This window comes from Oryzias melastigma, linkage group LG1 (assembly GCF_002922805.2).
Source record: "Oryzias melastigma strain HK-1 linkage group LG1, ASM292280v2, whole genome shotgun sequence".
Classification (NCBI taxonomy): Eukaryota; Metazoa; Chordata; class Actinopteri; order Beloniformes; family Adrianichthyidae; genus Oryzias; species Oryzias melastigma.
In genome coordinates this window covers 14229468-14255756 of record NC_050512.1, presented here as the reverse complement: position 1 = coordinate 14255756, position 26289 = coordinate 14229468, and the positions used below count along the sequence as shown (strand labels likewise).

General features: G+C 39.7%; 1 protein-coding gene across 4 annotated transcripts in view; it reads right to left on the bottom strand.

The window, feature by feature from the left end:
• Positions 1 to 121: 121 nt before the first annotated feature.
• Positions 122 to 26289, bottom strand: part of LOC112137593 (LIM and calponin homology domains-containing protein 1) — a 29548-nt gene continuing 3380 nt past the window's right edge. The window contains exons 2-31 of one of the 4 annotated variants that reach the window (XM_024259989.2): positions 20660 to 20730; positions 20492 to 20561; positions 20313 to 20419; positions 20202 to 20232; positions 20013 to 20123; positions 19783 to 19910; positions 19624 to 19694; positions 18114 to 18315; positions 17803 to 18003; positions 17081 to 17389; positions 16709 to 16960; positions 14721 to 14978; positions 12366 to 12716; positions 11998 to 12276; positions 10339 to 10641; positions 10141 to 10176; positions 9635 to 9764; positions 9394 to 9548; positions 8453 to 9311; positions 6946 to 7287; positions 5632 to 5731; positions 5534 to 5559; positions 5222 to 5335; positions 4964 to 5056; positions 4677 to 4878; positions 4483 to 4582; positions 3085 to 3159; positions 2874 to 2982; positions 2416 to 2518; positions 122 to 1350 (exon numbers count right to left, since the gene is read on the bottom strand). In XM_024259989.2, the coding sequence (XP_024115757.1) occupies positions 1325 to 1350; positions 2416 to 2518; positions 2874 to 2982; positions 3085 to 3159; positions 4483 to 4582; positions 4677 to 4878; positions 4964 to 5056; positions 5222 to 5335; positions 5534 to 5559; positions 5632 to 5731; positions 6946 to 7287; positions 8453 to 9311; positions 9394 to 9548; positions 9635 to 9764; positions 10141 to 10176; positions 10339 to 10641; positions 11998 to 12276; positions 12366 to 12716; positions 14721 to 14978; positions 16709 to 16960; positions 17081 to 17389; positions 17803 to 18003; positions 18114 to 18315; positions 19624 to 19694; positions 19783 to 19910; positions 20013 to 20123; positions 20202 to 20232; positions 20313 to 20419; positions 20492 to 20561; positions 20660 to 20730 (5214 nt within the window). In that variant the 3' untranslated portion in view covers positions 122 to 1324. The remainder of the gene's footprint in view (positions 1351 to 2415; positions 2519 to 2873; positions 2983 to 3084; positions 3160 to 4482; positions 4583 to 4676; positions 4879 to 4963; positions 5057 to 5221; positions 5336 to 5533; positions 5560 to 5631; positions 5732 to 6945; positions 7288 to 8452; positions 9312 to 9393; positions 9549 to 9634; positions 9765 to 10140; positions 10177 to 10338; positions 10642 to 11997; positions 12277 to 12365; positions 12717 to 14720; positions 14979 to 16708; positions 16961 to 17080; positions 17390 to 17802; positions 18004 to 18113; positions 18316 to 19623; positions 19695 to 19782; positions 19911 to 20012; positions 20124 to 20201; positions 20233 to 20312; positions 20420 to 20491; positions 20562 to 20659; positions 20731 to 26289) is intronic. The other 3 variants (XM_024259990.2, XM_024259991.2, XM_024259993.1) reach the window with 3 other exon arrangements.

Here is a 26289-nt window from a genome sequence, read left to right as displayed (position 1 = left end):
TGTGATCACAAGAGCCAGATGAATCTTCACAGAAATTTAAGCTAAACATTTTTAGATATTATTTTTAACTGGTTACTTAAAACTAATTTGGACTAATTAAAAGGACGCATGTAAAGGAGGATAATTTCAAATGTTTTTATTGTTAAACGTAATACAGTTGCTATAAAAGACAACACATTGAACTGTGTCCAGGAGGAAAAAGACTCATGTCCAAATGTAAGCGGGACAGAGGAAAGAGTGATTCGGCTCATTCTCTGGGGAGGCAACAGTTGTGAAAGAGGCAGACAGCGGATGAAATCATTAAGATGGGAGCAGCAAAACACATGGTGTCATTGGTTTAGTTCATTGGTGGAGTGGTAAAGGGTAGCTGGTAAGTAGGAAATATTTATTTATACATTTTTTTTGCTGGTATGGAACTGTGCTTGAAGTCTAATCCCACAATGCATTCACATTTACACATGCTTACACTCACACACACATACATAATGTGCCGAGACCCGAAGGTCAGTGTGGGGATAAAACCCTCACCTTTGCATTCATTACATAAGGCACTGATTTATATGAAGATAATCTATGAGAATAAAGAAAACTAGAACCTAAAGAGGGGAAATTATGCCAAATACAAACAGTATTATCACACAACATGCATTCTTACTTTTGAAAAAAAAAAAAAAGTACGAATAAAACACTTGCGTAAGTAGGCCGGATTCTTAAATCTATCAAATTATCATAAAGGGGAGTGACACAAAAGAAAAAAGAGATCAAGCTCAAGTGTTCGCTGAGAAATACTCATAACTTATATATGTTCATGCAAAACTGTAAACACAAAACTTTAAATGAATGAGAGGGTACGAGTAAGGCATAACAAAGGTCAAGCAAGCTACTTCAACCTGCAACCTGAATCACTTTGCATCACACTGAGAGTGCAGTCACATGACCAGTGCAAAAGCAGGAGTTATAACGAGCCCAGATATCAGGAACAAGCGACGTTCAGCCCAAAGTGTTTAGCAGAGAACATATGGAGCGGCGTGTGCAGGAACCTAAACATACTGCTTTCTTGAGTTTGTCCATGCTGTGCAGTTTAAAACAGGAGAGTAGACGTGTATCTCATCAGGAAGTACATTGTTTAATGCTGTGTTGTCCAAAAGTGGGTCCAGTTTCACTGTCATAAACGCTAAAATCCAAGCTGCATCACAGGAGAAAGATGATGCAGGAACTGTAGATTTCAAGACTCTTCCAGGATTCCCAGAACAGGACTTTAAGTTCCAGAATTGTTCTCATTCCAGTCATCATCTGCAGAGGTTCCAGTTCCAAGGAGGGGTTATCAAAGGGTTGTGGGCTGACCTCTGCCTGCAAACAAACAGAGGGTGTTTTGATACAACTGGATCCCAATTTGAGTCATTAATAATATTAAAGCAAGAGACATAGTGACAATTTTATCTAAGAGGTTAAAAAAAAGACATTTAATATTTTGAAATGTAATTACATTAAAAATAAGTTAAATATATATTTATTTTGAAAAGAGAAATCTTATCAGACCCATCTATTATTACACTCTATCTTTACTGTTTTATGTAGCAAAAATCAAAAGAAACCAAAATTAAAATCTACTAAAGTTTAGTTTTTTGTCTTAAATACCAGTTTTTTTCCTAAATTCTTTGAGACTCTCTCTTATCTAAAATTAAACTCTAGGAAAACTTCTGTAAAATGTATTTGATACTCAGGGTCACATTTTAAAAATAGGATTAGCTGCTAAACAAAAATGAACTGCAGTTACGAGCTGAACTGCCTTTTTAAAAAACAGTTGTTTTTTTATGTAGTTCCACAAATTTCTACTAAATTAAAGATGAAAAATAAATTAACCCCCTCACACTGTATGACGCTGATTCGGAATAAACCATTAAATTCAAGACTTCACTTAACTTAGCATCACTTTAAACAGAAAAAATACTTGGACATATTTGTTTTAATACTTGTAAATTAATTCAGGCATGAAAGGGTTCAGTTCTACTTAATTTTATTCCCATAAACTTTAGATAAACTTGATTTTTCTCTGTGTTCTGTATCAGTCTCATTTGGATTTTTTTTAAAAACACAAATGGTGGTAATGTTGTTATGAACATCCTGGTTAGGTCATCTCCTGCACTTTCTATAGACAAACAATCAAATGCTTTTTTGAATTCTGAAAAAAAAACCTAAAGGACACGTTGACATGTGTCTTTTATTTTACATTTTTCCCACTGAAAGATTGTTTTTTGATATATTTTGACTTCAGAGAACATGATGTGTTCCCCTCCCCGTTAAAAATGCATTTTAGTTATATTCTGCTAAAAAAGTTAATGTTTAACTCTAAAAGACAAACACTCAAAGTCAATGAAAATAATTAAAAGTAGAAGCACAGAGATATGTTCTCACCCCTTGATGCAATGTAGCATTCATGACAGCTCAGCAGTCCATTACGAATCCTTACATCCGTCCCTGCAGTGGCGTCTCCCAGCTGTCCTTTGCACACACCACACTGTTCACAAGTTGAAATACATGAAACACACAAGAACCTTGTTTTTTGGTACTTAAAAAAAAAAAAAGTTCATTAATTTTAAATCATGTCTCCCCAAGTTCTCCCACCCTGCCTGTTTCCTGCTTCCCTTCCCTTGCTGCAGCTGATTGGCTGATTCAGGTGTCTCCACACTCTGACTGACTGAGCACCTGATCCAGGTAATCAGCAGCAAGCAAGACAGGGAGAGCTGGAAAATGTGTAGGGTGGGAGATCTCGAAAACAGCATTTGGGCAAATTTCACAGTGTATTTTGCACATCCTCAGGTTAAATGCTGTGTCTATGTAAAACAATTTTACATACGTGTTTGAATATGTACCTTAAAACACCCCATGTGGAAATACAAGCCCAAAGTATCAATGATCATCGCAGCTCCTTTCCCCAAGGGTTTCGAACAACCAGAACACAGCCGCTTTCCACTGACACACCTGGACCGAAATGCAAGGAAAATATTTAGAGTTAATGTGTTCAGGAGTATGAATCAATCAAACCTCAGCTGGTGCAAACTCTGAGAGTGTTTTTGGCATCACCTGCTGGGTGAGGGAGGCTGAGGAGGGGACGGTGTGGACTGCTCTTTCCCTGTTACAACATCATGCGATCCTGATCTGGAAATGTGAGCAGCACAAACTTTAACATTTGTCTCAATTGTTATTTCTCATGATCACTAATCAGTTGTACTCACTTATCTGGCTGTTAAAATCAAATTAATTTCAAAATTGCAAATCTCCCTCTTAAAATGTACAAAAAATATTTTGATCTATTTTAAAAGTGTACCCAGTGGTCTTTTAATTATGATGATGCTCTTTTTAGCCAAAATAATTTAAAAAAAAGCCTGCCGTTTTCTATGACATAGTTTCTACATAGTTCTGAGTTGTGGGTGGGACTGTTGGCACGGAGCAACCCCGGCCCCTTTCCCCTTCTCTTTCAAACTACATTCTTTTTGTCTGCTCCCAATTCTCAACAATTTAAATAAAGAAATACTCAAAAATGCCTTTTTAGCTCCATTTTCTTTATACTGTATATGTCCTCCATCATCATCAGAAAAATGACACAAGAATATGTTAAAAAGCACAAAAACTTGTTTTTTTTTATCAGAGTGGGTCTTTAAGCTTTCTCCAATCACAAGTATTAAATTAAATGTAATTACAACTGAAACTAGAAGTTGCATTACCTGGGATAATACTAATGTGAATGCTTTTTGCTGAATGTTGTCGCTGAAGATGCTGAAGCAATTTCCTTTAATTGCTGAATATTGTCCTGAAAGTGCTGAACATTTTGATACCAAACTTGTGGAAATTGGAGAAAGTGCACAAAGAGTTAAATAATTTTGTAATAAATGATAAAAATTGGGAAAATTTTAAAATCCGTAAAAGGTATGAATACAAAAAGTACAAACATGAATGTTCTGAACGTGCTGAAGATTTTAAAACCAATATTGGATAGGTTTCAAAATTGTACAAAGAATTTGAAGAGTTTTTGAAAAATTGCATAAAATTTCAAAAACCGTATAATTTGTGAACATCAAAAGTAGAAGCATGAATGACCTGAACATGCTGAATGTTTTGATACCAATATTGCATAGGTTTCAAAGTACACAAAGTATTTGAAGAATTTCTCATTTCTCTGGGGCCAAAAAAAAAAAAAAATGCATAAATTGCGTAAAATCCTAAAAACTGCACAATATATCAAAACCAAAAGTTCAACCAGTAAAGTCCAGAATGAGTTGAACGTTTGATACGTTTGAAAGTGTGATTGACTTTTTATGCTCCTAAAAAGGTGTGTAAAGGAGCAGGAGAATCTGAAATATTGCAAAAGAAGACGATTGTCTTTAACCTTCACATGAAGCTGATCATTCCCTTGAGTATCCACATGGACATAAGCCATCTTTTCATCAATGTTGTAACATGTCATCCCACATGTGCTCAAACCTTTTAACATTCTGGGTCTGGTTCAGTTGTGGGTTGCGGTCCAAGGAGGCAGTTTTCCACGGTTCTGGTCTCTTTGAAGGCTCCCCGTCACATGAAGAATCTCCAAAAATATAAAACAATGTTATAAACTCTGATCAAACACTCAGCAAAAACATCCTCCCATATTTCACAGAGGAGATCCGCTTCATGCTCACCCTGGAAGAAGTGGAGCTTTGATGCATGCTGGTCTTCCCTGCCTGTGGGGATTTTGTTCCCGTTTGGCTGCAGGGACGCGTTTCCTTCCCCTCTGTTATTGTTTTGTGGTGCCGGAGCGCTGGCCGCTGTGTGTCCTGAGCCCTGCTGCAACAGGCCTGTGGGACTGAGGGGCGTGACAGTCTCTTCTAAGATGCGTCTCTCCTGAAAACACCATGATAATAGAAAAATAGAAAATCAAAAGACAAGGAAAAAGTAAAGCTTATTTTCTGCATTTGTCTTTTTGTACCTCTTCCTTGTGTTTTCTCTCCTCCTCCTCCACTTCTATCTGTGCTTTCTCCCACTCCTTCTTCAGCTTCTCCTGCTCCTTCTGATATTGTTCCTGATAAAAAAAAAAAAAACAATTGTTGAATGACAGATACATAAATGGTGCACACATAAAACACACACTTATATGTATACATGTATACACACAGACAGTAACAGTCTCCTGTTTTGTTTTTGTTTTTTCGCAGTCATGTGCGTACATGTCATTACACTTCAGTACCTGTAGGAGGCGTTCCTGTTCCTGCTGCCACCTTTCCAAACGTTTACGCTCCTCATTGGGGTCCCAGACCCAGTGATTAACACGTTTAGCCAAGTTCAACATGGGGGTCTCAATCTACCCAGACCCGAGCAATAACCACACACACACACACACACAGAGAAACACACAGGTATAGAGACCAGAGGGACAGAAAGAAAGGAAAGGTGAGGCTACAAGTACGACTACAGCAACTCCAGACAGAGGATCAGGACAGGATCCAATTTAGGGATGAAAAAGAAACACAAAGAAGCCGAGCAGTTCTGAGAAACTCACCGTCACACCGCTCTCCTCAAGTCCTTCTGTGGAACAAGAAAGATCCACATTCAAATAACTGTAAGATTAAGACAAAAGAGGCAGGAAAAAAGTCTTACCTGTAACCGTGGGAGAATATTTCTGCTTATTGCTGGGTGATGCAGCAGGCTCAGTCTTCTCCTCCTCTATGGGAGTCTGGAACAATACAGGGGATCCAGCCTAAGGGATGGATTTATAACTAGGTTAAAACTGGCTGTGGATAAAAATAACGTGTTTTTTTATAAATGTTTAGGAGGTTTCTAAACGCGCCCTGTTTCGTATGCAGCCTGCCTTCACCCTAGAGTAGCCAGGATGAGTTTGCATTTCTCTTTGGGGGAGGCAAATTTAATACAAAATAAAGCTTAAAAGCAGGATCTGCTGACTATTTTCATCATCTTCTAAAGGAAAATATACTTCAGCCACAGACGGTAAATCTTCTCATCATGAAAATGTATGTAACAAATAAAAACAGACATGCTTTTAATCCAATATGGGAAAATTATTAATGGCTTTGACTGCTGTTTTTAGTTCACATATTGCATATAATAAAATAATTTTAATGACCCACTACAATGAAAAATGTTTTTTGGTGATTTTAGCATGTTATTGTGGCATTTTTCTGATTATGGAGGACATATATAAATAAAATTGAGCTAAAAAATGGATTTCCGAGTATTTCTTTATTCAAATCAGACGTATATGTTGTTGGAAAAAGCTTGTAAGTGTGTGTGTGAGTTAGTACAGCTCATCTCCATTCTGATGTATTCACTTGTAGACAAACAGATCCATATATGACTTAGTTTTCCTCGTCTAAACTGGAGGTGTGAGGAGCTGTAAGCTAGCAAGAGAGCATGTAAACAAATGGATGATGGGAAATGAGCGCAGGCTTACTCTGTGCCCACAACTCAGAGGTCAATTTTAAATAAACTACTGGTGCTCTGCAGAAACTACGTCCTAGAAAAAACGGCATATCCATAATTAAGAGACCACTGTGAACAATTTTACAACAGATCCAAAGATGATTGGAGTGGGATACAATTGGTAAAAAAAAAAACTTTTTTTCTCCCTTCTGTCTAATTCTACTTTTATATTACGTGATTATGAAGATATGCAGGACTTGACTTCTCATATTTTTACTACATATTTTAATTTTATTAGTTATTTATTTGTTATTTGTGTTCACATGGAACACTTATCTGTATATTCGTGCAACAATTACAAAACAGTTACAAACAGAATAAATATTTTTGTATAGAATTTTCTTTCAAGATTAACTTCAAGATTCTGAAATTAATCTATCTTAATATAGAATCAAATAACAACAAAAAAAAGAAAGAAAGAAAACAGTTTTTGTGAATGAGTTGAGACACAGAACAAGGGATGCAGCTTTTTACCTTCGTACTGTTTTGGATCTCTGGGTAAAGCGGCTCCACCAGAGTCTGAGTGAGTTCTGTCACGATGGTGGTGGTGATGGTGCAGCTGCGTCCTCCAATCAGAGAGCTGATGGCAGAGGCTGAGGACGCCGGCGTTTTGTCATTTTGCGGGGGAGGCGTCAGCTGCTCTGCGGTCTTTGGATTTTCAACAGCTTCCTCAGGAGAGCTGTCTTCCTCTGCCGGTTTGGAGGAAACATCTTTGTTTTCCTGTTTTTCCTGCAGTGAGTCCAGCAGGGCCGAAGGTGGAGGGGAAACAACGGAGTCCTCTGTCGTCTCCCCGTTGACTCGCACCAACCCGTCCATCTGGGGTAGGACCCAGAGGGACATGTTACTTTAACTACAACTTCATTTGGTATAAAAAAACAAATACAACATTTTAAATTAAGCCATTTTAAAGAAGACATCAATATATTATGGCACAAATTATGTGTAAAAAAATGAAGCAAATATAATTTACAAAATAACAACACAAAAAGTCAAATCTTTTCCCGAATCCCCCCTGTTGCTTTAGGAATAGATATAGACCGATATTCCACCACGACCATCACTTTTCAAATGTAGGAACAAGAGGTGAAGGTGTGGAGAAAGGCTGTGTCTAATTTGGCAAGGTTGTGGATGAAGATATATTCATAAATCCCACTTCCTGCTCGACTTTCTCCAAACAGGAAAAATATTTAAATTATTTTTTTTTATGATGGACTAAGCATTTTCCAAACCTTCTTAACTGCAGACATTTCATTTTTTTCTAATTCTATATTAGCCATGAATGGATATGTCCTTAATGTAGTCACTATAACTAATGGTGATGTTTTTTGTGTTTTATCACAGATTTTTCAGTGTTTTTGTTGATTTTCTTCTTTTTGATCTCATAACTGCAGTTTCTAACCTGCTTGTTTGTCCCATCACAGATGTTACAGTGTTTATCTTTATTTTGTCTGTCTCTTTCCTGTCTTATTATCTCCAGTCGGTCATTGCAGATGGTTTGATTCTGTATTAAATCTTCCATTTAAAACAAGTTTTTTTTTTTTCTCCACTGTCATCTTTTATTTGGGAGTCCACCAAAATCTTTCACTGTAATATGTGAGTCATTTCTGCAAGCCAACAGTGCCTAATTAAAATAAGATGCACTCATATAAATGTTATGGATCTAAAAAGATTATAGCAATCCTAATTAGTAAAGAATTCTCTGTCAGATGTTTTTTACTTTTCATTTAGTGCTTTGAAAAAACCAGAGTTGTAAAGTGGTGTTTATAAATAGCATTAACTAAATAAAAAGGGAAAGATTAATTGTATGGGGTTTTCTGGTAGAAGGAAAACTTTCTGCCTGATGTCTAAAAAAGGAAAAATAAATAAAAAATGTCTCAGCAGTTGATAGTGACACTGATAAATTAAGGTAACAAGTATGTAAATTATTTAAGATATTATAAGTAATTCTTATAATGACAAAATGAAAAAAATAAGTTTCTACCTTAACAGGTTTGAGCATGCTCCTGGGCTGGCAGTAGGGCTTGGCTACCAGCAGGGGGACAGGTCTGACAGGTGCAGCTGATGGGAGGGTGTGTGTAGACTGCACCGGTGGAGACTGCAGTGGCTGCAGGTGCTCTGGCTGAGGCTGCGTTGACTGATGATGTGCTAACTGAGACTGAGGTGACTGCTGCTGCACTGATTGAGGCTGCGCTGGCTCCACCTGCACTGATAAAGGCTGCGCTGACTCCACCTGCACTGATTGAGGCTGCACTGGCTCCAGCTGTGATGACTGCTGCTGCACTGACTGAGACTGCGCAGACTCAAGTTGCATCGTCTGCGACTGCTCTTGTGGATCCTGAACCGACGTGTGTTTGCTTTGGAGCAGCGTATCTCCTGAAATCCGGTCTTTCTGATTCGTAGCAGCAGATTCTGTGAGCTGAGTCATTGGTTCACTAAACTGTGGCGACTGAGGTGGAACAATCTGTGAGTTTGTGTCTGCAGAAACTGGACTGCTGGGGGTTGTGGAGCTGCTGGAAGTGGCACCGGATTTCTCCACTTCCTGAATAGCATCTGTCTCCGTGTTTTCCGGGTTTGTGAGTTTCTGGTTTAGAGGAGTCTGATCTGGTTTAGGCAGGCGCTCTATGATCTCTACGCCATTCAGAGGGGATGCTGGCTTGTCTTCCTGCGCTGCGTCATTTAGGTCGTCTTTGGGTTTTGAGGTCGATCTGGGCAATTTCAGGCTGTCGAGCGTTGCGTCGCTGATGGTGAAGCGAAGAGCGTAACGCTGTAAAACCAAGGCTGCCTCCTCTGGAGAAGCTGCGTTTCTGTAGGCCTCACAAAGCTCGGCTTCTCTGCGCTCTCTAAGGAAAAAGCAGAAAGACCCAGTAATCATAAGCTTTTTAAAACACCCAAAGTGTGTCTGTGTTAGGTTCAAGGCCTTACTTCTCCTCAACAATCTCCTTGTACGTCTTGATGCTTTTCCTCTTATTTCCATCTCTTCTTTCCTCCTTCATCTTCTCCATCCTCTTCCTCTCCTCCTCTTTCCTGATCAGTTCTTGTGAAGCACTGCGGCGGCGACTTTTCCAGCGAGCCAAGTCCTGTTGCGCATTCACAACGTTATTCTGGATTCATGTCTGAAGGATCTTAACCACGGATTCACTCTGTAACAAACACAAATCCTCACATCTTGCCAGTGGTCCTCCTCCTCCAGGAAGTTGTTGTACTGCTCGTGCATGTGCTCGTGCCGAGACTGGCTCAGTAAGGGTAAGTGTCCCGCCTCTTCCTCGTTCACCATGTCAGTCATACTCACACTCCTGGACGGTAAGAAAAACGACAAAACGCTGTTTCTGTTTGTGATAAAAAGTTTCAAACATCTGAGCCAAAAGAAAAACAAATGCATGGACAAATGAGGAATCAGAAAGACAAATTCCACTCATCATATTTTGTATTTACCTTTATGTGTGAAGTGAATTTATGTTAACCCTAAGACTTTTGAACAAAAAAATTGCACACGCAACAAGCTGAAGACATTCCCTGATGTTGGTGACAAAGCAGTGCATCACAGAAGCGCATGAGCATGTGACTGCGGCATGAATTTGGCGCCACACGTGGACCGGACTCTTATAACGCAGCGTGCACAGCGGCTATGCATCAGCATGCAGGGGGTTCGTTCAGTGGGTCAACACTTACTCGTTGTTTGACAGAAAAGCAACTCGTCGGCTCACCCTAAAACAACAGCAGAGGGGAGGGAGTGAGGGCGCCAGCGAGGCCCAAACGGGACATTTTTCACTCATTTATTTAAAAAAGAAACAAAAAGAAAGTTACTGTATATCCTGTTTGTTGGATCAAAAATATGAATAAACATGCAAAAAATAAACATCATCTTACATGAATGGAGGTAGCTCATCTTCCAGCCAAAAGGGTTTCTTTAGTGTTTTCTCATTCACACCCTTCTTTCCCTCCGTTCTTTCCTCCTCCTGCTCTGCCTCCTCCACCCCGCTATGGGAGTAAGCAGGAGCAGCGAGTGCAGGAGAAGAGGGGGGCTCGGTCACTTTGCTGACCACGGTGTCAGTAACCCCCATTGTGTCTCCCTTCTCTTGATCTCGCCCCCTCGCCCCGGCATGCGCGGGGCCGACCGGCTCTTTAAATGGGATCTGATGTTCTGCTGCCACAGAGACGCCGCTGCCAAAACTATGATCCAGGGACAGAGCCAGGATTAAGGGAATTAAGGAAAAACCAAAACAAACGCAGCTGATCTGTTCCACTTTGAGAATTGTTCGGCAACCACAAATGGCTCCAAACTCACTGACATAAAAAATAGTGGCAAAATCTGCCTTTTATCTCAATTTTTGTGTGTTTTATTAAACCCAAATTACTCCCATTTAGCCCGGTAATACAAATAGGATAAACGTAAAACAAAAAATAAAACTATAGACTCATTATTCTATTTAAGAGTATCCTACTGGTTTTTTTGTGTTTTTTTAGAATGACTAAATGACTTTATCATCATAGTTTACAATCCACGATGAGCATGTCACCAGAAATCAATAATAAAGATATTTACAAACAAAAAAAATGTAAGTAAACCTAAAAAAATGTGAAAATTTGATTTAAAATATACATATACTTAAATGCATGGTAAATATAAAAGGGAGCTTCCCAATATGCAAACTGCATACTTTTAGCTCCAATATAATTTTTTTTAAACACACTTAGCCCTAAATCGCTTTTTAATCTAAGTGTTTCTATAGATTATAGAGGCTTTGTAAAAAAAAAAAAATTGGCTCAGAGGTGTAGTATTGCTTCCAAGTATTTTCAACCCAATGCCAAAATGAAGCAATAAAGTAAAAAAAAAAAAAAAAGCTAATAGATACAACAATAAAATGACCCAAAACTATGTTTTCTTGTATCTGCAAGTTTAATTGACAATATTAGGTAGTTCTAACAATTGTGCATTATGCATGTCATAAAATGTACTTCAATTTAAACAAATACAGTATACAAATAGAAAAAAATAAAACATTATCCGGCTAGTAAAATATTTTTGTTGTGTGCTTTTCTTATCTAGCATTTTGATGTTTTTAACTTAATTTTAGGCAAATTACGTATTAAAATTTGGTGGCCAATAACAAACTCTTACATATAAACTGTGAAAATGTGTAAATCTCAAAGTAGAACAGAGTTGGACCTGATATCCAAGAAAAACACACAAACCACTCCAGGCAGTTAACACTTAACCAAATTTCCACAACCAGAACATTTCCAATCCAAACTATGGCTCGACGTCACACACCATTAGAAAAAACAGCTGAGTTAGTTTAGATTACACAAAAAACATGTAACAAACCAAGCTTTTATGGACATATTTAGCTTAAATAAGTGTTTATCATTTTTGCTCAATTATGCCATTAAACAACAACAAACTGTCAATCTAACTCAAAGGCCATCAAAACCTCATGATGTTAGTACGTTAACCATTAAAAGTATCAAGACACTTATTTTTTTAGAAGCACCACACCCCAGAGTTCATTCCAGCACAGTAAATACCTTTCTCTGAGCACCAGTTTGCTCTGTGGCAGCTTCACTGCAGATACTGGACTGGCGTTATATTTGGCTGATCCGGGTACGGGCAGGAACTGATTGAAGCCCTGATTTGTTTTAAATGCACTCCCTTTTTGGAATAATCTGGTCTTTCGAGCCATCATGTCATCCTTCTCCAGGTCTGGCACTGCCTGATCCATCTCGCTCTCGTCTACATGGAGAGGCGTGGTCGCAGCTGACTCATGAGGCTGCTGAGATGTTTCAGCAGGACTTTGATGTTTCGCTCTAAAGCAGAAAGTTCTACAATTGAAGTCGCTAAATATTGAGAATAAAAATACCTTTAGTGCCAATATAAACTTTAACCCTCAGCCCACCTGACATTCAAATCCAGGTTTTTGTCTTCAATTACAGTGAACTTTAGAGCGGCGTTCGTGTTGACCTCCTCTTGCACGCAGCGTTTGGAGCCAGGCAGCGGCAAGAAGCGACTAAAAGCTGCTGAAGCAGGACTTTGCTTCTGGAAAACTCCAGTCCGCCTCGCCATCATGTCATCTTTCTGAAGATCTGGGATTCTTTCCTCCTCCTCCTCCTCTTCCTCCTCTGTTCTTTGCTCATACAGAGCCAGACGAGCATCTAGCTCAGCGACAGTAGGCGTGGCCTCAGGAGTCCAGGGCAGGGCGTCCGCCAAAGGTAGGGTACCTTGATCGGGTTCTGCTCCGTCTATATGGCTGTTAGAATATTCCATTAAGCATAAAACTGCAGTGATGGAGGCAGTAAGTATTCACAGAATGTTGCTACCATGACTGTACAATCCAGGCGTAAACATGCAGAAACGACACAGGGCCTTCCAACATCGCTCCTAAAGATCTACCACCTGTTTTTTTTTTCTCATATCTGTTAAACTTGCTGCTGCTGAGAATCCAGATCAACAGAAGCAAACATGGAAGTAGATCTTTTATTTTTTTCAATAAAATACAATGTGTTGGAACAAATTTTCTTCCAAGCAGTAGTGCTGGGCGATATGATGAGACATATCGTCTGGGCAATAGAAAAGTATCACTTGTGCCGTTCCTCTTCTATCGTTTTTATTTATTTATTTGTATTGCTTAACTTTTGTGCAAAAAATGTGTCCTCTTACTAAGAAACTTTAAACTGTTGTGCATTTTAGAAAAATGTTTCTCATTTGTGACAATTCACTTACATTTTACTTGAAAAAATAAAGTCAGAGAATAGGAAGTTATGACAATTTTTATGGCTGGGTATTAATGCTAATTTTCAGAATTGATTTGATTTTTTTTTTTGTATTTTGTTTTTATTCAGTCTTTCGATCGACTCAATTACATTTTGAGTTTACACATTTATACACATTTAAACTCATAATCTTTATACGTTTTTAATATATTTATATTAATCTGATTCAGTTCAAATACTGCAAAATGTATTAGTAAAAAAAATAGATTGTTATTAGCACACAGTGTTACATTGATTCTCAAAAGGAAAAGCTTTTAACTAAAATGTTTAGACCATTTACATTACAAACATTATTCTGCCTCTCCTGGAGGGCATTTCAGTTTGGCCACTAGGTGGCAATCGCGCCATAGCAGTACACCTTATTCCAGAAGAAGAAGAAAGAATGAGCAAAAAAAACTGCTTTAGACCACAAATGGTTACTTTAAAAATATTTCCATAAAAGAGTTTGAAAAACTCATGCCTTTTAGTATATAAAGAGGTTCATTTATTCAGCAATTGAGTGAGTGTTAGCATTAGCCGTCCTATGGGAAATGCCATTAAATGTTAGCAGCAAGCTAGCAGACTTTAGCTTTATGTGCTAAATTGATCTCAACTTTTATTGATCGATTATGTATCGATTAAGCTTAGCTTGATTCAAATCGATTTTATCAACCCACCCCTAGCATTTTGTCAAATTTTTCAGAGAAAAACTGAATAGGTACAGTACTTTACTGTGGCATGTTGTGAAAGATATTGTTATTCATTCATCTTCTTAACTGCTTTGTCCCTTTCGGGGTCGCGGGGGTGCCGGTGCCTAACCCAGCTACTGATGGGCGAAGACAGGGTTCACCCTGGACAGGGTTCCAGTCTGTCGCAGGGCCTCAATCACACAAACATACACTCTCACATTCACACCTAGGGGCAATTTAGAATCACCCATTAACCTATAAAGCATGTTTTTGGACAATGGGAGGAAGCTGAAGTCCCCAGAGAAGACTCACATGCACGGGGAGAACATGCAAACTCCACACAGAAAGATCCCCAGTTGATGTTTCTGTTTCAGATCCCCCAACCGGGATTTGAACCGGGGCCTTCCTGCCGTGAGGCAAGAGCGCTAACCACTGCGCCACCATATCATTATTCTGATATAAAATAATGTATATCATAATACACAATTTTTACCATATCGCCCAGCATTATCAAGCAGAAAGTTCTTTTGCCCTCTTGCTTTCGGGATAGTAGAAACAAATATGCACCTTCTGTTGAGGAGACAGATCTGGATCTGCATGGAGCATTGTGTTCATGCATGAATTTGTGCATTCTTTGTTCCGATTGAAACAAGAAAACTAGTCCAAAGCAGTGCAGCAGATTACTGTCCAAATAAAAGCAACGTGTGCTTCGAAGGACAAAAATGACAAGCATTTGAACGGAGACTGACTGTCCGTCAGCGCAGGCCAGACCGATGCAGACGACGTGCGACTACTTCTCTGCCTCGTCCGTACCTGCGTTCCCGCTCTGAGAGCTGGGAGCCCAGGTCAATGGCGGGCACGGCTACTGTTGCCTCGGAGAGCAGTCGTCTAAGCAACGTGTTCTCCTCCCATTCACCTCTCATGACTGTGTCTACGGGCTGCTTGATCTCAGTCACGCCCCCAAAGGTAACGACTTTGCTGTGACCGCGTCCAGCCTTGGCTGGTCTGCCGCGCGGCCTTCCGTCATTTTTCTCCAGACAAGCCTGACACACAGGAGCCGGCCTATCCTCGCTGCAGATGCAGCCTCACAGAGGAAGACAGGCCAACGCAGACACAGTCAGTCACACCAACCAGCAGAAGAAAAAGAGAGGGTGGAGAACACATTATGAGTAAGATCAGACTGTGAAGACAAAAGGATGAGTGTGAAATGTTCAGTAGGGTGTGGATGGACGGAGCACAGGGGGAAGTGGACATCAAGAGCTCACGACAACACTTCACATTCAATCTGCTCTACTGCAGGTCGCCACATTTTCCCCGTCTTTCCTCTGGGAAGACAAAACTCCCTTTATCCTCTCCTTCACGTCCCATCGACGTCGGCTCGCAGAAAGGAAGAAAAAAAAAGCCGACGCAGCTCTCACAGCCAACAGTAGCCTCCTTTTTTTAGCCTCTCTCACACACAGGGTCTCATACACGCCGGCCAACTCCCTGCTCCGTCTTCAATGCCGGTCAGCACAGAACAGAGAGGACTGAATTGCTCAATAACGAGCGGAATAATCAAGCACATCAGAGCATAGGAAAGCACACAGAAAGGAAAAGCAGAGGCCGACTACAGAAAGGAGAACGGCAACAGTTAACAGATGAACATCCGGATGAAGATTAGTGGTTAAATGGTGGAGAATGTTTGAGAAATTCACATAAAAATATATTTGAATTGAAATGGATTGTTTTATTCAGGAAGTTTAGTAGATAGCTTAACTGTCTTAATTCTCTATAGGTCTAAATGAAACAAGAGAAAATAAGAAATCTCACTGACAGGAATGAATGTAAATGTCATGTTGTTACTATTTTTTCTTTCTAGGGCACTGGATTTTGGAATTGTAGATTCAGACAGCACTACAAAATGGTAAACACACTATATAGTGAGTAGAGAAGGAATTCAAACATTTGTATTACTAATTAGGAAATAAAGTCAGGCATGAAGGGGTTAAAGCTGCTTTAATTTTTTTGTCTATGTTTTTGTTTAGGTGAATCCTTCATTTCAAAATACACTATCAATCAATATAATTCACAAATCAATCTTACTTTATTCAGGTTTTTGTTCTATTTCCTGCATCTGTGCTGACAAAATGTTGCTGTTAGACTTAAATTGTTTTATTAGCAAAATTCTACCTTTATTCAGATAATAGTAGTAGTTATGCTAAAAAGATTACATAATGTAATTGGATCTGGGATGAAAATTTGATGAACTAGTAATGGATTAACACAAAAATCTTAATGAATCTAGTTGCTGTGAATTTGGATCAAATCATTTAGGAGTGATAGGCACTTTAAGATGTTCATTTTAATACAGTAAAATAAACTTTCTTTAAAGATATGGCTGCTTTGCTGGACTGGTGCTATAATTAGCTCTTTCAGCTAAAAAGCAAAAACGGTTTAGGCAAACTAAATCGGATTTAGACAATACAGTACGAGTCTTTTGGCAAAAACATTACTCATAAACCAGTGTGCAATTTCTAAAAAATAAAAAAATGCCAATCAAAATACCATTAATGATTAAATTTCAACAAAAATAAAAAACTGAGTGTAAGATTTTTTAGTGGACATCTATGAAAATATTTTCCCATTTGTTTGTCTTTGCAAAGCTTTATATAACAGCTAAGAATCCTGCGCAGATCTGCTCAGAACTGAACTAATAATAGAAGCCATAGCACACTTAAGCACAGAGACACTCTCTCTCTCTCTCTCCAGCTTTCAAACTCACTGCATTGCATGTTCTCAGGCTGAGAGTGTGTGTTGTGCACCTTGGTTCCGTCATCTTCAGCCTCTCCCACCTCTGCACATCTGCTCGGCTCATGGGAGATGTAACAAAGCTCATCTGTGCGTCCCTGTGCGACAGCGGCCTGCTATGAGCGCGCCTGCGAGCCAGGTCGTCCCTCTGCTTATTCGGGACAGCCTCAACACTTCCCTCCTTCCCTTCATCCGACTCCTCTTCCTTTTCTTTCAGGAAAGGATTGTCCCTGCGAGTTATGATGTCGGGGATTGCTTCTTTTACGCTGTCCGACCACAAGTCCAGCACAAAAACCATCCAAAGGAGGCACACGAACAATAGGGGAGACATTTCAACATGAAAAACGTCCAGATTTCAGAGTGAAGTTAGATCGTGCATTGCTGACCTGATGTCTTTATCCTGCAGGGTTTGCTGGGAGGCTCGTCTGATGCCCTCCCAGCGCTCTATGTCTTTGTTTGTACATTCAGGGGGAGGGACAAACTGATGCACCTTGGCCGTCGCGGGGCCGCGGCGACCTCGTCGGGAAGCCAAATCGTCTTTACGAACATCTGGAACTTTCCGTTTCTCTCTTTCCTCCTCCCCGTCAGAGGAGGAATCCCATGCGGATTTGCAAAAATTCATAAAGTCGTTTTCGCACCGAAGGATGATGTCCGGCGGTTCTGAACTCGCTTCTTTTTCCTTGATGGTGGGAGCGCTGGAGTTGGAAATGATGCAGGGGGTGAACTCAGAAAGGATTATGAGGTCACGGTGGTGTTTTTTAGGGAAGAAACAGCACGTGCAGGATTGTCAATAAACGTGCACTAGAACTGTTTGTTAGTTAACCTTTCAAGTCAATAAGATATTTCAAAATAAAAGCTTTTAGTCATTCCAAAGTTGCACTCCAATTCCCTTTTTGACACAAGTAAACTTCAAAAAAATCTAATAAGACATGAATTAGTCGCCTAATTCTTTACAAGCAAGTACGTTACGATGCAAACAACACTAGAAAAGCCAAAGACACCTTCCCCACAGCAACAGTTTTCATAAAGTAGATTTTAAAGTCGTGTAAGTAACTGCACCCAAAATATCTAAAGCGCATCAGCAGCTCTCATGCCCGTCCTCCCTGACCTGATGTGGTGAACAGCAGCAGGAAGAACTTTAATCCCTGCCTTCTCCAACTTCTGCAACTTCCTCTGCTCCAGAGCTTCCTGGGTAACCATCTGCTCTTCCTGTTTTGATTTTTCACCATTGTTCTCGGGTGCCCAAGTGACAGTCTTGGGAGTTTTGTGGTGCAGCCCAGCTCTTTTGCTTTGCTCCGGAGTGACTTGACTGAGAAATGACGTATGACGGCAGGAGGAAGTTTACACGTGTGTTTGTGTTTTTTACCGTTCCAAGCCTTCAGGAATGTAAAATAATGCAATTTCAATAGATTAGTTTACCTTCGCTGTTCTCCCTCTTCAGCGTTCTGCTTTCGCCGGGGCGTCGGGATGTAAGCGGTGGCGTTGTTTCGATTAGGAAGGAACTGGTTGAAGGGAATGGAACTTCTGGATTCACTGCTGGCAGTCCGTCTCGCCAGCATGTCATCCTTCCGAACATCTGGCTTCCTGCCGGGAGCATCGGCTTCAGAGTCGCTGCCTCGCCCTGGAAAAAGACGAATGTTTTATCCACCAAAATCCACTTTTAGTGTAAAAAGAATCTTTTAAATTTCACTTGTTTCCTCGTAACTAACAGTGCTAAAAACAGGATAAGTGAATCTCTTTAAGAACTTTACCATCTTTTACGTAAAACTAGACAGTGATTGACCTTTCAAAACTGTGACCTTCCAACTTCACCTGTGTATTAATATCTACTTGTAGGGAAGTGCAAAAGCATCCTCTTTATCTGACTATAGACACAAAACACATTTCTGGTGACAACATCCCTTTTACCACCTATTGTAGCCTAAATGACAATAGAGCAAACACCAACAGAACAAAAACACATTTGATGTAGAATAAATCTTAAAAACAAGCACAAATCTATAACTGCTAATTTAATCACATTTTTTTACATTTTAAGAATTTTTCACTTATATCTAGCAGTGCGATGTAATGTAATAAAACAACACATTTATAAATTCTTCTTACAACACGTGTTTGACACTATCAATTCACAAATCAGTTCAACGGTGTAACGTGGCTCACACTGCACCCCCAACCATCCTCTTGGTGCATGCATGTATGTTAGTATGCTAAGGGGGTGCAATTAAACTGGTGGAGCGGGGCAACGCTCGCCTCCGCCCTCCAACAGCGGAGTCCGATCACCCAAACACTCCCTTCAAAAGGTGCTGCATGTGTGAAATGTGCATCTTGGTGATACATCCGTAGTGTATGGGCGAGAGGAGCAATAAAACGCTTCCCCCAGAAACAAATGAAGGTGAGGTTTTGGCCTCTGTTCAGACTTAGCTGACCTTAGCCTGGTGACCTGTAAAGAACGTAGAGAATGAGACTAAAGTATTCCCAGCTCTGACTGATTGTCTCATTGCCGGACATTTACTCGACTTTCAACACACAGGGCCACAAACAATGATGATACTTTGAAACGCACACCGACAGATAACTAGCAGGAGGTTTCATTCAGCCTGCATGTGCTTGATTTAAACCTGGAGTGATTGATGTGTGAATCAAAGGCTGGAACATGCCCACACACAGGCATGCTGGGATTTTCAGCTGTTGTCCCCAGCCCATCTGAGGCGTCATCGTATACCAAGGTTACAAGCTCGGCATGCTAAAGAAAAGGAGCCTATTTATGGGAGCGCGTTTTATTTTGAGGAACGGTTTGACACTTTTTGGAGCGCTTGGGAGAAATATCAGCATTTCCATGCTTGAGTGCTAAGGAGGGTTTATTAGAAAAGAGTGTGAAAAGTGAAGCATCTCTTTTTTTATTTAAAGAGAAGCAAACAGAACCAACCGTCACTGGCGCCTCGGTTCCCCACATCTGGAGAAGGGCTGTGCTGTGAGCGAGAGCCAAAAGAATCCAGACTGGAAAAAAAATGACAACATATGTTTAAAAAAAAGCTGATTTTCACCCAAGTTCTAATAAGCTGTATGTCAAGCAGGTATCTCTCACCTGTCCAGAGAGTTGTCCCTTGTGTGTCTGGGGGGAGAAAGAGACTCGCTCCTCTCTGAGTCCCAGCAGTCGTAGCCACTGTCTCTGACGCTGGGGTTCTGAGGACTGATCGCGCCATCATCACTGTCCTGATGGCGGTGTAACACAAACAGGTGTGGGTGCTGAGATTGGCGGCCTGATTTCATGTCATCTGCATCCTTTCATGCTGCTTCTTTTGGGTGTTCACTCACCACCCTCATCTGAGCGAGGAGTCCTTCAAACTCTTTCAGGTTCAGAGTGGGTCCATTGTAGAACGCACAGCCACTTGCAGCTTTCCCAAGCCAGAAAACTGTATTTAGCACCTGACAAGCCAGAAATAAGCCCTTCATTAAATAGTACTAATGTCTGCTGCAAATATATAGAGAGAAATAAAAGCTTACATTTTTAAGCTTGCGGTTACAGTCAGAGTCCCTAAAAAAAAAGTATATATTCTTAATGAAACACCACCCTAAAAAAACATGTTCACAAATGGATAATCAAGGTTTATTTACTTGAGGTTAGCGCGTATCGACGTGTCTTGCAAGTCTCCGGGGTCAAAAAGTTGGGAGCCCTTCAGGCCCAACTCCTCACAGCCTCGCAGGAACACAGTCAGGTTGTCCTGAACAAAAACAGCAGGCCGTCATCTGAGGGTTTACTGCGGCGCAGGTCAAACTGCCGCGTGTCTCCTTACCAGACCAGCGATGGGGGTGGGCAGTCTGTTGATCTTTCTGACTAGCCCTGGTTTGATTGCACTCAGCAGCCTGCACATGAGAGGGAAGCAGAGATTTATTGGGCTCCAGTGGAGTTAAAGCGACTTCGGCCGTCAAAAGAGCGAAGCGAGGATAGGTCACACGCTTACTCGCATAACAGGATGCCGTTCTCCAATGCACTGCGGAAGTCCTTGTCTCCAAAGCTTTTCCCTGTTACCGCCTGAGGAAGGAGGACAGGAAGAGACAGATGTTAAGGGGGTCAGTTAGATGTAGGCCAGGCTGCTAGCAAACATTACACTCACTACAGTTTCTAAATGCCAGACTAAAAGGTTACACCCATGACTGCTGCAAGAATTCATTTTTTACTAAATTATATGCAAAATTTGGTGAAGGAAACTTATTTTAATTGCATTTTTTTATGTCTTCAATATTAATTAATTCAATCGATAAATCAATTTTTCTTTTTTTGTGTGTTTTCAGCACAAAAAATGCTTTTAGGTATTTTTTTTGTTTAAGAATGCATCCTTTCATTGTTGAAAGTTCCATCTTTGTTCAAAGTTTTTAGATATGTTATTTTTTTAAAATACCAAAACAACATTGGTCCAGAAAGAAATTTGAAAATAAAATCAAAATTAAAATGAAGAGAATTGAAAGTGAATGGATTCAGGATTTTGACAGTAATTTCAGATCCTGTTTAATATAAGGGGAAACAGCCATGCATAGAAACAAACTCAGAAACACAAAACACCAAAGCGTGTGTCACTTCCCACAGCAATCGTATGATCTATTTTAAAAGCATTACCAATGTCTCTATTTCTTTTAATTATGATCATGCCGTTTTAGGCAAAAATGTAAAAACTTGTTCAGTTTTCTTGGACATATTTTCTGCAGAGCAAAAGTAGTTCATTAGAAATTTGCCTCTGAGTTGTGGGTAGGACTTTATTGTCAATTACGTCAACAATCGATTCGATTCGATTCACCATAGCCTGGATCGATTATATTCTGATTTTTTTCTGATTCTTTTGATCCTCCCAATTCAATTCAATTTATTTTGAGTTTACACGGTTTAAATATTCAGACACGTTTGCTTAGAGATGCATTAATAATATATATATGTATAGTTTGAAGATATTCATATTAATCTGATACAGTGCAAATATTGTCATATGTATTAGTGAAATAATAATGAGATTGTTAATACGATACAGCGTTACATGGATTCTCAAACGGAGATGCTCCAACAATTGTTCTGCCTCTCCTGGAGGGCGTTTCAGTTTGGCCACTAGGTGGCGATCACCCTATAGCATTACACCTTATTCCAGAGGAAGACCGCATGAGCAAAAAAACTGTGCTTTAGACCACAAATGATTACTTTAAAAAATATTTCCTTAAAAGACTGGAAATTAATGCTCGTGAATATATAAAGATGTGCATTTAGTCACCGATGTATGCTAAGGACGACCGAGCATTAGTCTTAGATGTCCTATGGGAAATCCTATTATACTTTAGTATCAAGCTAGCGGACTTTAGCTTTATGTGCTAGATCGATCTCTACTTTTATGGATTGATAATTAATTTTTCTCACATAAGATCCTTTTCAAACAGCTCCTGATTCACAACAATTTGAATAAAAAAATACTCAAAAACTCTTAATTTGATTTATAAATGTCCTCCATTGTCAGAGAAATACCACAAATACATGCTAAAAACACCCAAAACACCATTTTCATCAGGATGGATCTTAAACAGATTATTTGGACAAAAAAAAAAAAAAAAAAATGAAACGTCAGTAGTGTTGATTGAAGTTCTTATAATATATTAAAGCTTCGAAATGTGTCTCTTTTAAAGCAGCAAACAATAAGAGAAACCAGGAAATCTAGTCACAATCACAGACAGGATTTCAGGAGCGGTTGTGTAACCAGCAGACAAAGATTAAGAGAAAAGAAACGAAGGTTGTCTGATGCCATTAGGATTTCTAATCCAGATTAGAACAGAATACCTTTATAGCGCCCGCATACACACAAACGTCTTTACACTTTTCACCTCTCAGTTATAGATACAGATCAATATAAATATTATTTAGGGACAGTTACTTTCTTGATATTATTTCAACAATTATAAAAAATATTCAACAAAAATTAGACAGAAAACCAAAGATTTTGTCTAGACAGCATTCACTGAAGATCATAAGAATATTATCAGTATCTTACAAAAATAAAAGCATGTTTCCCATCATTCAATGCTGTTTGTCGTTCATTACAGACACATTTCTTTGCTTGTAAACCCAAAAATGTAAACATCTTTCTTGTCTTAACTCCAAACTCCTGAACGTCTTATGAACTTTGAGTCTTTGAAACATTTACAGCGTGATCATACATAATTGACAAAGATGAGGATGGTATTGAGATGAGAGCAGGACTCTGTGAGTGCGGCCGGCCTGCTGGACACAGACACTGAGTAGGTGGGGGGTGTAGGTGGCTAACAACTAGCCATGTGAGCTCTAAATAAAAGGCACCATGTAAACAATGTAACTGTAAGAGTGTGCATGTTAGAAGTCACAAATATTCAGTAGCAGCAGTGAGAAATATTGCTGTGACGGTGTGCGCCGACAGAAGCAAAGAGGCCGTCGAGAAATGGCTGCAGCACAAGCTAACGCACAGGCCCGGCCTGGGGGGGAATGCCAGTTGCGGTAATTTGAAACACCGTGGGTCATTCTCCATTCTCCTGGTGAATGCTTTGCTGAGTCTGAGTCGATCGTTTCAGCTACCTCTAAAATAAAAAGTGGATTCACGTGTGTGTCTGCATTTTCTTTGTGTTTGTGCGTCAGCGGAACAATAAAGTCTGATTTCTCTAGGGCAGTATTTCTGTTACAGTTGGAAGGTTCCTCTTTGTTTTTATTTTGGTGGATACCTTCAGCACCAGGAGCTATCACTAAGAAAACCATCTGGTAATATGTCAGTATATAACTAATATAGACCATCTTTAATCCTTTAAATTGGGTTTTTGGAGCTTTTAACATGTTCTTGTGTCTTTTTTCTCATAATGGAGCACGTATGAAAAGAAAATTAAGCTTAAATTAGTATTTCTGGATTTTTTTTTTTTTATTCAAATCAGGAGCAGACAGAAAAAATGCCATTTCAAAAGCTCCCTGCTCCACTCCATTCTGATGCATCCACTTGCAGACAAATAGATCCATGTATGTCTTCCTCGTCTGAGCTGACATCAAACTAAAAACTGTACGGCTGGATGTTGCTCACCATTTTCGCTGCACCACTAATGTTAAGTTGGGTTTGTGAGGGACTAAGCTAGCAGGAAAACACGTAAACAGATGGATGATGGGAAGTGGGGGCAGGTTCACTCCACACCAACTCAAAGACAATTTTAAAATATATATATACTATTGCTCTGCAGAATCTAGAGAATGCTAAAAATGAAATAATCATAATTTTAAAAAAGCACTTAGATTAAAAATGATTGGAGTTGGACTTTAAATACCTGCTTGTATTTTTCTGCTATTCATGAATTATGTCTTAGCAGTTATATTTGATCCGTAATGTATGGCTGCATGAAAATCCAATAGTCACAAATCAAAAAAAGGCACATCCTGCTGCTGAGGAGTGGGTGGAGTGGAGGCGAGCGGCTCTGACAAGAACTGCACAGCAAGACCAGAGAGAGGCATGAATCCTGCCATGTTTCGTAAGCAAACACAAGAAATATATGATTAAAATAAATTAGATCCCTTTCCTACAGTTTTAATTTTAGTAGAAAAATGAAGTAGAAAACTGAATCTCTAAAGTAAGTATAGTGTACAACCCATAAATCTGTGAATGAATTTAAAACAGCTGTTAAGTTCAAGATGTTCAACCCCAACTAATCATAATGATTATTAGCAATGCGTTTCATCAACATATACTAAATATTGCATGGGCTTTTTTCTTTTTTTTTTAAATTATGGCTTTTACCAACATTTACCAACTAACAGGACTGTCATCCTTGTTTCACCACGTCATGTTTGAAACATCCCAGAGCCTCCGTTCTCACTCTTCTCTGTCTCTTTTTCATGCAGACACAGCTGGTTGTCTGAGAGTTAATCTTCCCATGCAGGACAGCTGTGACGCCTGGCACCCAAACGCAATCCTGCCTTCATTCCTCGTGTGTGACTTTAACTCCTGAACATGTGCTGTGTGTCAGTTATAGCTGAGCTGAACTGCTGTCATGAAAAAAATGGGTCTTAAATCTGGAAAACGCCACCTCTGACTGACAATTCTCGTCCAACTTTGACCGGATCTTATTTAGTGACAGCTCTGATCCATCTGAGCTCATCTCATTTACTTCTCCGGGATTTTTATGACATCCGATCTGTCCCCCTTGAAAGCAGCGATACCTGAGAGTCAGGCTGTGTTGTGTTGCCATAGTGACCAGGGTCATCCAACCGGGGCGTGTCTGAGGTGTGTCCGAGTCATGCATTGCTGACTGTCCAGTGTGAGCGTGCATGTAGTTTGCATGCTTTACAGGAAAGGCGCCCGCTCATGCAGGAGCGTGTGCACGGAGGACAGGGCAGTTTGGTTAACCCCTGAGCTCTCCCCACCTGTGACGGCACAAAAATACACCACTAGAAATAGAGACGGCCTGACTGCCCTGGAAATAACCAGACAATTAGGAGGCAGGAAGGCAAAAAAAGGACGAGACAGAAAGAAAGAAAGGATGGTAAAGACGGTCCTGCAGACTAGAGTTCTCACCACTGAAACACTAGTATGCTTTGTTTCTGCACATGCAGATCTGTCTTATTTTATGTCTTAAATCTCAAATTCTTCTGAAAACGAATATTCTGGATCTAGGATTATTATTTAGATTAATGTGGACTCTTCGAACTAAACTGTAGAGGGGTCAAACAATTATTAAATTTACTTTTAGGAGTCTGTAAAAGTGGTTATTTAATAATAGTAAGTAGGAATAACATTGCATATATTTCAAGCCCATTGTTTGTTCTGTGAGTATAAATGTGTGAACTACTGCATTATGTATTTGATTATAAAAAAGGCTTGTGTAATGCATAAAAGGTGGAGCGATTCAGAGAAAAACAACCAAGTTTTGTAAGCACGGGTCAGATTGTTATTCATTTAGTGTATAAAAACCCATTGGGACTTCCAATTCACTGTTATAGAAAGATTTATAAGTATTGTGTTTTAAGACGTAATGTTATGAAATGAGACAACAAAATTGGGGTTTTACAGTGGGGCAAAAATGTATTTATCCATCCACCAACTGTGTAAGTTCTCCTACTTAAAAAGATGGGAGAAGCCTGGAATTTTCATCATAGAAATACCTCAACCATGAGAGACAAAATGAGAAAAAAAATCCAGAAAATCACATTGTTTGATTTTTTAAGGAATGTATTCGCAAATTGTAGTGGAAAATAAACATTTGGTGACCTACAAACATGCAAGATTTCTGTCTGTCACAGACCTGTAACTTCTTCTGTGAGAGGATCATCTGTCCTCCACTCGTTACCTGTATTAATGACACCTGTTTGAACTCGTTATCTATATTAAAGACACCTGTCCACAACCTCAAACAGTCACACTCCAAACTCCACTATGAACAAGAGAAGAGATGTCTAAAGACACCAGAACAAAATAGTTGACCTGCACCAGGCTGGGAAGACTGAATCTGCAGTAGATAAGCAGCTTGGTGTGAAGAAATCAACTGTGGGAGCAATTATTAGGAAGATATACAAGACCAATGATAATCTCCTTCCATCTGGGGCTCCCCGCAAGAT